At 46.9% G+C, this 9872-nt stretch overlaps 1 protein-coding gene across 2 annotated transcripts in view; it reads left to right on the top strand.

The window, feature by feature from the left end:
• The first annotated feature begins 213 nt into the window (after positions 1-213).
• fgfr2 (fibroblast growth factor receptor 2) overlaps positions 214-9872 on the top strand; it is a 36154-nt gene continuing 26495 nt past the window's right edge. The window contains exons 1-3 of one of the 2 annotated variants that reach the window (XM_068328240.1): positions 214-800; positions 2713-2968; positions 9406-9663. In XM_068328240.1, the coding sequence (XP_068184341.1) occupies positions 2788-2968; positions 9406-9663 (439 nt within the window). In that variant the 5' untranslated portion in view covers positions 214-800; positions 2713-2787. The remainder of the gene's footprint in view (positions 801-2712; positions 2969-9405; positions 9664-9872) is intronic. The other variant, XM_068328239.1, reaches the window with a different exon arrangement.

Genomic DNA, 9872 nt, shown 5'->3' with positions numbered 1-9872 from the left:
CGGCGGTCAGGCTGCTCCGCAGCGGCGCCGGGACTCTCCCGTTGGACCCGGTTCGTGCGCGCCGAGCGCGGCGCTGGCTGGATGGCAGGCAGCGCTGCAGTCTGATGGGCGGAGGAAGGCAGGGCCCAAAGGCACTGCGGCCAGGAAGCGGCTCAAATTACACGAGGGGTGCTTGTGAGGGAATGACACCCACTATAGTGAAGGAGGAGGGCAGTGTGTGGAGACGTAAGGAGGAGGGGGAAAAAATCTAGTAAATCTGACAAAGCGTCTGAGAAGCAGATCGAAGGCTGTCGGTGGAGGAAGAGAGAGGCGAAAGACGCTCGTTTCACCAGGGGAATGCACGCTGATGGATTTTATGACACTTTGCATCGGACAGCTATTCTCTTCCACCTTGTAAAGCCCGTAACACCTTTTCTTTACAGCAAACTTTCTATTTACTAGACAAGTGCGCTTGCGGGAACACTTGGGCAATGTTTTGCGCCCGAAAAGAAACTTGGTGACGGGGGAGGAAAGTTTCTAGGGGGACAGCGGTATGGGTTTACGAGCTGTTTTTGACGGATAACGAGTGAATATTCGGATTTCTTTGCATGGCATCGGCATACGGTCCCAGTCGGATGTGGAATATATCATCTGATCTGAGCTGATGCCGACAGATTGTGGAATAGTAAACTGAAAAAGGCAGCGCCTCACCGATTTTTTGGTGCATTGTGGAGTTGGAGGCATTCCTCCCTCTGGATTCAGTTCATGCTCTCTGCTCCCTCATCTGTGCATGCCTCATCTCCACGATTTTATTCCTCCCGGTAAGTTCTCTCTGCTTTACTTCCAAAGGTTCTTCACATATTCGACTGTCAAGTTTTCGTGCGTCTCGACGTACGTGATGCGTAAAAGTAGAACTGCGTTGCGCTTTTTGGTGCATTAACTATTTTGATACTTATAGTTGCTCTTTTTTTTAAATCAAGAATCCCCACTATAAACTTTTTTGGAAATCTGTATAATGTGCATTATTTAAAATAAAAAAAAGCTTATGATTAGGGTTTTGTTCAATTTACTTCCTAAAAACATGCATTTTGTGTTATTTGCACGTTTTCTCCATCCGTCAGTGATGATAATTATCTGTTCTTGTTTATTTTAGACACCGATGAAGTCCGCGGCACCTTGCATCATCACTTTAGGGCCCATTAACAAGTGTCCTGGTTATTTATTACTTAGCTTAATTTTCTACGTTGCATTTATGGTTCCAATTATCCCGTGACCACAGTTGTTTTTTCACTCCTTGGTGTCGGAGCCCTAAATCACCGGCAGCTCCAAATGAGTTGCTATTGTGGAAAAGCCAAATGATTTGAATTTCAATGGGAATTCAATCAGTACAAAAAAACAAATCATTCAAAGGCTGGTTTAAATAAAGGCTGCGTCGGTCATGTGTGGAGCAAAGTTCTGCGCCAGGAACATGCTAAAAGAAGCTTATTTTTTAAAGTAAAGACTTAATTAGATGGAATCTTTATGTTTAGTTTTGGGTGTTTTTGTGAACTTTGTTTGGAGTGGGTGTGTTTTTATTGGACAATCCAGTTGTGTTTAATTTTCCCTAGACCTGTCACACTTTTAATTTGTGTAAAATGATGGGAGTGAGTCTGGTTGGTAATAGTTTGGTGATACGATTGCTTTTCAATTCATTGCAAAAAAAAAAAAAATCTTGGTTGATCTTTAAATGTGCGCCATTGTTCGTCTTCATTACTGAAATCAGATGAGTTCATTTCTCTGATCAAGTCGAGGTGTCAGAATAAATGTGTGGATCCAACCCGTCAGCAAGCGCACCGTCCATCACATCCCACATAGGGATGGATCAGACCGCACATTTTCGCATTTGTTCTGTAAAAGTCAAACTTCGCGTGTCTTTGCGGTGCGTCCAGCTGGAGCAGAAAGGGCGCAGGGAAGCGTGACTTCACCAAACCTCCTGAGACACTCCGGCACGTTCGAGCTGCAGATGTCTAGCCAAACAGATTGGGTTTGTACACCAATATTGCAAGATTGCGTTTCAGTTAAAGCTTAGGCTTCGTAATTAAGTCGTGGAGATGCAATAAGACACACTAATGAATATAAACAACACCCATGCAGCAGCGCAGGGCAACAGGTTTGGCGCATCTGTTGCGCACGGTAACAAAGCATCTCCAACAGAATGAAATTGGCTGATGCTGCCTGTCCGCAGACTGGGATGTTCGACAATCATATTATGGACTAAAGTAAAGCACGTATTTTATTTATTCAAAGACGCTTTTTGCAAAATGATGCAGATGTTGCAGTTTTCCTCAGATTGTGTGAAACTTTATTGAAGTCGTATTTTTGTGACTCAGATTTATTCACTCTTTTTGACTGTGAGACTTACAAACTGAGCTGTATCCGGATTTGTTTCGTGAGTGCCTATCAGTGAATATAATTGTAGACTGTGCGTAAAGGCAGATGCAGGTTGGCCGTGTGCTCATTTGTTGCTGCTTCACAGCTTTGGTATGTCTGTGGCAAGGCTTGTTTGACAGCATTTTGAAACACCCACTGTCTGTGTGATGTTGTCATTTTTTTTCTGACTCAATAAGTGAAGAAATTGGAATAATATTAATGAAAAACTCCTCATTTAAAGCATCCGACTCTTTTTTGTCTTCCCCTGTCACCACTTCAACATCCTTTCCTCTTCCTCCCTCTTTCCCCTCTTTCACCTCTCAGCCCAGGTAGTTGGGTGAATTCCACTGAGTGACAGGCCATCCAGACAGCAGTTGATGGTTGGGTGGACCCCCTCAGATGGGATCAGTGTCCAGGGGGAGGTGGAGAAGGGGGGTATGGGGAGCTCTGACCCCAACTAACGGGATGGCCTCGTGGGCCTGGCTGTTGGCTGCTGTCCTGCTGTCGCTGCTGACCGTCAGCGTGGCGCGTCCTCCCCTCACCGCCACCAAAGAGGAGGAGGCCACTCTGGAACCCGAAGGTAAGACGCAGAGGGGACCTGGGGGGTGGAGGAGCGGGTTGACCATTTGTGTGGTTTGCTGTTAGAGGGCAGGTATAGGTCTGTCAACCACCAGTGAGGTGGTTCATTCACACATCGCTTCAATACAGTTATTGTTCTTATCATAAAATGTAAAAATCTCAAATGAGGAATATTTAGATTCTACCGTTTCAGTCATTCAAACAACCAAAAGTATAAAAAACAAATTTTCTGCTTCGACTTTTTTTTACTGTTTCAGATGTAGCGTTTGAAACTTTTGCCAGAGAAAATTTTTTTTTTTACACATCTAAACATTGATAAAATCAGTCCAGTATGTGTGTTGCACTTCCTTTGCCAATGTGTGTAATATCAGAGTGTTAAAAAGCAGGTTTGTGACCCCCATGTGGGAGGACAAGGCAGATCTGTAAGAGAGGGTGGGACACTGTTTATGCTGGCATTGCTCTCATGCCCTGCGTGCCTGAAAAGAAGCACTGAGAGGGGAGGGGGGAAAGGAAGAAATTAGGATGCAGAATGCATCACAACCGTCTGTGTTCATTTGTGGAGTGAAACTTTTTTACAAACTATGTATTTTTGCTGACAGATTAAGAAAACTAGTGCGTCTGTGGACGGCAGCCCCGGGTCGTTCACACCGCGACCTCTGTCCCCAGTCCGCTCAGATAATTAGAGTTCTTTTTGATGGAAGCCTTTTGTTCCTGGCCTTTAATCATCATTCTAGTAGTACATTAGCTCAAAACAGAGCGTCACGTTTTGAAGCTAATTACCCCCCCCCCCACACACACACACACGTTCTGTATCTTGTCTCCCCCTTTTACCCTAAGGCCCCCGCTATCGCTCCTAGACGAGAGGTCGCTGGCGCTCTCCGGTTGACGTTTGAGTGTTCTAGTCGCAGACGGTCCGGCTCCACGAGGGGCCCCCCCCCCGCCCCGTGTCCCCGGACATTAAGCTAGAGAGGACACAGTCAAACAGTTTAAGAGGATTTGTGCATATTTGATGTTGACATTTTGCGCCGAGGTGGAGTCATGTGATCGGAGGTTAAATGGGGGGGGTGAGGGGGGTCATATGATGAGAGATGAAAGAAGCAGGCTTGCTTTTCTATACATGGCCAACAAGGCTTTGTAGGCCGCTGAGGGCGGGGGGCTGCACGGGGGTCACCTGTAGGGTGTACATGCCAGAGAGACAGATTGACTAGAACCCCCCCCCCCAGCCGTCAGCGGCCTGCAGCTACGACCCCACCGCTGCCCTGTGTGGGATCAGTATTCATTAGATTGCATATCAATGCTGTCTCTGCAGAGCTCGTGTCCACGCCCACGCTGCCCCCCCCCAGTTTGTTTACCTGTGGCTGCTGTAATAGTAGAAGTCTCCACAGCAGACCTAGTGGTAACAGACACAAGAGTTGTTTGTGTGTGTGTGTGTGTGTGTGTGTGTGTGTGTGTGTGTGTGTGTGTGTGTGTGTGTGTGTGTGTGTGTGTGTGGGCATACACACGTTTAACACTGGTGTTCTCTTGCATGTAGTTCAGGAATAAGTGTGACACTTGGCGTATTGCGATGCAGGCTGAATGTGAATCCCACAGACAAACGTTCACTCATACTTTTGGCTCCGCTTTGGTTCACCCCCCCCCCCCGCCAGAAATACTCTGATCAGCGTGGAGGCAAAGTCTCCAAAGCGATTGTGTGGCTTTAATAAATAAACACTGTATTATGTGACAGTGTACTCATGCATGAAACCACAAAAGAAGAAGCCCGGTGACACTGATTTGATGCATGGATTCTTCTCTTATTTAAATTATAAAGCAGAAGAAGCGTTCTTTACTTTGTTAATTTTTAAAGTGTGTATTTGTTGTCTCTGTATGTGAATGCAGGCGTATGAAGGAGATGCATTCGCTGCCCGTCGGTAAATAGCACGCTATCCACACAGTAGGAGGATTGGTTGTAAAAGTGTAAAAGTGTCAGCTGTCCCGTTAATGACACGGAGTCTGTCCGCGTGTGACGGTGGCAATGGAGCTGAACTCCAAACACATGCAAGTGTGTTGGCCGGTGGTGTGACTGGGGGGGGGGGCAGTTGGGCTGAATATATGGCCTTGACACAATAGCTTTATTAGGCTGCTGTTGCCCAGTGCTGTGTGTGTGTGTGTGTGTGTGTTTGTGGACTGTTATTTGCCTTAGCTGATGTGCCAGAACATACGCCGTCGCTCCACCGCTCAGTCGCACACCTGTGTGATAAGAGGCTGAGCTGCTACCTACAAGTTCCTTAAATGTCTTTTTTTTTGGCCAAACTAAGTAAAACATCTTTTTAAAAATTATTTTATTATACTGTTATAATCCCCGAAGGGAAATGAAGAACGCACACTCTAGTTTTTGTTAGTCAATCAATCACACGCATGCATTTTTCCCTTTATAATAATGATGCATGTTAACCAGGTAATACCTGCAATCACTGTATACGTTTTAGATTACAGTATTTTCCGCACTATAAGGCCACTGGATTATAAGGCACACCTTCAGTGATTGGCCTATCTAAACAAAATTCACATATAAGGCACTCTGGATTATAAGGCACACATGGTTTTTGAGAAAATCTAAGGCTTTTAGGTGCGCCTTATAGTGCGGAAAATACTGTAATTGTAATTCTTAAAAATTTAAATTTGTTTTGTAGCCTTAAATCAGCCTTCATGTGTCATTAAATTTTGACTTAACCAAAAAGAACTGTTGGTGATGTAAAGCTGGGCGTTTGGAAGTTGTGATGGTGGTAATGATCATTTATTGACAGTCCCTGAAGCTGATGAAGCTGAGCTGCAGCTGGGCTGAAACATTCTACTAGCTTAATATTGAATTCTCAAGATTAATCTTGAGAGGGAGGATCTAGTCTGAGGTCACTAGTGCCGTCCCCCCTAAGAGGATTTGGAAGATAAGGGGTGGCCAGCGGGTCAGATGGGGGCTCAAGGAATGCCTTGATGAGAGTAGGGAGGATGGGGGTGAACTGGAGGGGCCGTTGCCATGGACGCCTGCAGGAGCCGGTTCATGGAGTTTTCTCCTTTGTCATAAAAAAAGAAGCTGAAGAGAAATTTGAATGTGAAAGGACGTCAGAAAAGAGGGAAAGACAATCAGGGGGGAGAAGTCCTGGGATTTGTCTGTGTGAGCAGGATGCAGAGCGAAGAGGAAAGGAAAGAAGGAGGGATAAGAAGGAGAGCAGAGATAATGTAATGTGGTAGTGTGTGTGTGTGTGTGTGTGTGTGTGTGTGTGTGTGTGTGTGTGTGTGTGTGTGTGTGTGTGTGTTTTGATCTGCATGCCTCTGAGATGGCAGTCATTACATTTCCCCTATAGAGGAGGTTCAGCCTCCTGTGAATCGGTAGAAAAACATAAGATCATTTAAATCGACGCTTCGCCAGCCCACCGCTGGAACAGAGAGAGGGACGGATGGACCAGCAGATACATCAAGGGGGGGTGCTCTGTGGGAAGATTGCACACAGTCAGGCTGCAGAACTAATTATTGACGGCACGTACAGCAAAAAATGAGGGTGAAGAGACGAGGAGAGGAACGTACCTGAACCTATTCCACCCGTTACACACTCCTAATGGCTGTCAGAGACACAGAGGGATTGGTTTTGAAATGGAGAAGTACTTCAGGAGAAGAGATGCAAAATGATGGTGATGATGGGGGAGGGAAGAAGAGATAGAGGTTTGATAGAAACTGAGAAAAAGATAGAACCCCCCTCCCCCACATGGTGCAGAGTGGGATGAAACTTCTCAGAGATAAAAAACCTGCACTGACGTATTTTAGCTTTTCAGCTCAGCGTAGATCCCTGACCTCTCCTATTGTGCCCTGTGTGTGTGTGTGTGTGTGTGTGTGTGTGTGTGTGTGTGTGTGTGTGTGTGTGTGTGTGTGTGTGTGTGTGTGTGTGTGTGTGTGTGTGTGTGTACAAGACACAGGTTCCCACGGACGGTCAGACAGGCTGGAGGTGTCGACAGGTTTGGTAGGGGTCAGGGTCAGGTCAGCAGGGTCAGCAGAGCGAGTGGGGGGAGTAAAGGTGTGGAAATTGGGAAGGAGAGGTCACAGCTGAAGGGAAGGAGGGAAATGAAGGAGAAGCAACAGGAGGAGATGATGGAGGGGAACATATGGGGACAGCAGAGATAAGAAATCGATCACTGCAGAAAGAACCAGTGTGTTTTCACTTTATCCGATGCTGCTTCAGGGAATGAGTCCTTTCCTTTCCTTTCCTTTCCTTTCCTTTCCTTTCCTTTCCTTTCCTTTCCTTTCCTTTCCTTTCCTCTCCTCTCCTCTCCTCTCCTCTCCTCTCCTCTCCTCTCCTCTCCTCTCCTCTCCTCTCCTCTCCTCTCCTCTCCTCTCCTCTCCTCTCCTCTCCTCTCCTCTCCTCTCCTCTCCTCTCTGTATGTGTGTGTGTGTGTGTGTGTGTGTGCGCGTGTGTTTTCCAGTTGTTGCGTTGCATTGCTCCTTAAATCTCTTGGGGGGGGGCTCCTCCAGCTTGAAGTCCTCCATGCCTCCTACCCATCAGATAACTGCTCTGCTGTGTGTACTGTTGTCATGGTAACGCTGAATGACTAAACTCCTACAGCTGACAACGAAGGAGAAGCTGACGGCTCTAATAACATCAACACGAGGGCCGCGGCCCGAGGTCTGGTAAACAATGTCCTAAACGTGGTGGAGACAGCTCCTGCTAGTCCGCATCACAGCTCCACCTTTTATCAGGTCACACCTTCAGCCTGGGGGGGGGGGGGGGGGGGGCAAGGGGGTGGAGTTGTTAATTATTCCTGTATCAAAGGAAAAGTGGGAGAGAAGAACAATACAGGAAGTGCACCTGTGTGTCTACCTGCCCAAAGGCAGCGTTGTGAGGCGGGTACACTCCTCCAGGAGGGCATTGTGGTGCGATGACTTTCTCTTCCTGTTGGGGCGAGTGTGTGTGTGTGTGTGTGTGTGTGTGTGTGTGTGTGTGTGTATCCTACACATTTAACACATGCACGTAATTGGGATGGAATGTTGTTGAAAAGGTATATTTAGGTGCAGGAAAAGCTGGGAGTATCCCTTCCTCTATAATTATACCTATTAGAATTCAGCCAGAAACAAGGTATACCTTCATCGCTGCTGTTTCCCTGTGCTTTCCCATCGTCGCTACGATTAAATCCTTTAATTCCTCTCTGGTTTGCCTCCATCCTTCAGCTAACTTTGAGGAAAATTACAATTTTTGGACATTTTTTTTACCACAGTCATAAAAACCTTTCGGTGTTTTCCTGCAAGTGATTCTAATGCCAAACATATCGGGATCCATCTCAGTGTGAATGCACATGTTTATATATCAGTGAATCTGTTCATGCGTATGTTTGTTGGTGTCTTGGGGTGACTGGATGGGGCTGTGATGCCATATTTCAGGCAGGTTCTCCCCCCCCCTTTTTTTTTTGCCCAACATGCAGTTGGAGTGAAGCGTTTACGTGGCTGTTGAAGAGCAGGCTCAGAAACAGACACTTTAAATCCCCTTTTTTACGTTAGACATTCACATTGTTCTGTCCGCGCAGTTGTACGAGTCAGAGGACGCCGTGTACGCACATGCACTCACACGCTGACTTGGATTTCATCCCAGAAGTGAAGGTTTTATTCACTCTGGAGTCATGCAGAGTTTCTTAGCTGTCTGCCTTTGGCCAGCAGATCCAGATCAGGGGGGTTATAGATCCTCCATGGCTGGTTTATGAAGGACAGGAACCAAGAGATGGAAAACAGAAGAGTCAGGCTGCTGCCAGGTGACCTTTGTTAGGCTTAGGTGTACATTTAAGAGAAAAAGAGAGACCAATATTCAGTGCCCCCACCCTCATTCTCCCTTCCCCTGTCTGGCAACCGCTTCTGTCCTGGACCTTTCTGGCTGCTTTCCTTTCTAACGGGCAGACATGCTGGAGTTTTATTGCCTTTATTTAGACTGCAGAGATCTGTCTGTGCTGCTGCTACTCACCTACAACCACTGGCTGCTTGGCCTCTGTGATAAAGCGGATGGGTAGGACACAGTGATGTCCAAAATTCTCACATGCTCACAAAGCATCACTTGTTTTTTTGGTTTTTGTTTTGCTTTACAAATGCTGCTCCGGCCACATCTGCATGTTTCTTTATCTATAAACGCCAGTCATGCTGCACAACTTGATAACAGAATAATGGTGTTTTCCAAGGGCTTTGTTTCAAAACGACTAACTGAGTTTGTGGAAATGACAAGTTGGTGCAACAGTTAAAAAAACAGCAACAGGCCTCCTCCTTTCTGTATCGCTCCTCCTGCATAAGTTAATGAAACGTGCATCCGTTGGGGTTTATATGGTGTTTTCGTTTCTTAAACTATGGCTTGTTTCTTCCTCTCCCACCTGTCTTTCCTCCTCGTACACCCTCTTCCTCCTCCACTCTGCCCTCCTCTTCCCATTCACTCTGCAGAGGCATCGAACAAATACCAAATTTCTAAACCCACGGTGTGCTCAGTGCACCCGGGGGAGGTGCTGAAGCTGAGCTGCCCTCTCCCGGTGACGGGGACCATCACCTGGACCAAAGACGGCAGCTCTCTGGGCACCAACAACCGCACGCTGATAGAGCAGGAGGTGCTGCAGATCCGTGACACCACGTCCAAGGATTCAGGACTGTACACCTGCACCAGTGTGGGCAAAGACACGGTCTGCTTCATAGTGAATGTCACAGGTGAGTCAGGGAGGAGTCAGGTCAGGATGGGCGGAGCCTTCAGTTCAGAGGTGGAAAGAGCTAGGAGTCAGGAAGTGGCCATGGAGCAGACTGGAGAGGATTAGTCTGGATTTGTGTAGCGTGTGTGTTTGCGTGCATGTGTGTGTGTGTGTGTGTGTGCATATACAAGCACCATGCAACCAGATGTATGAGAAAAAGGTGTCACTCCG

This window comes from Antennarius striatus, chromosome 11 (assembly GCF_040054535.1).
Source record: "Antennarius striatus isolate MH-2024 chromosome 11, ASM4005453v1, whole genome shotgun sequence".
Taxonomy (NCBI): domain Eukaryota; kingdom Metazoa; phylum Chordata; class Actinopteri; order Lophiiformes; family Antennariidae; genus Antennarius; species Antennarius striatus.
The sequence above is the reverse complement of the archived record's forward strand: the minus strand, read 5'-3'. Positions and strand labels throughout refer to the sequence as shown.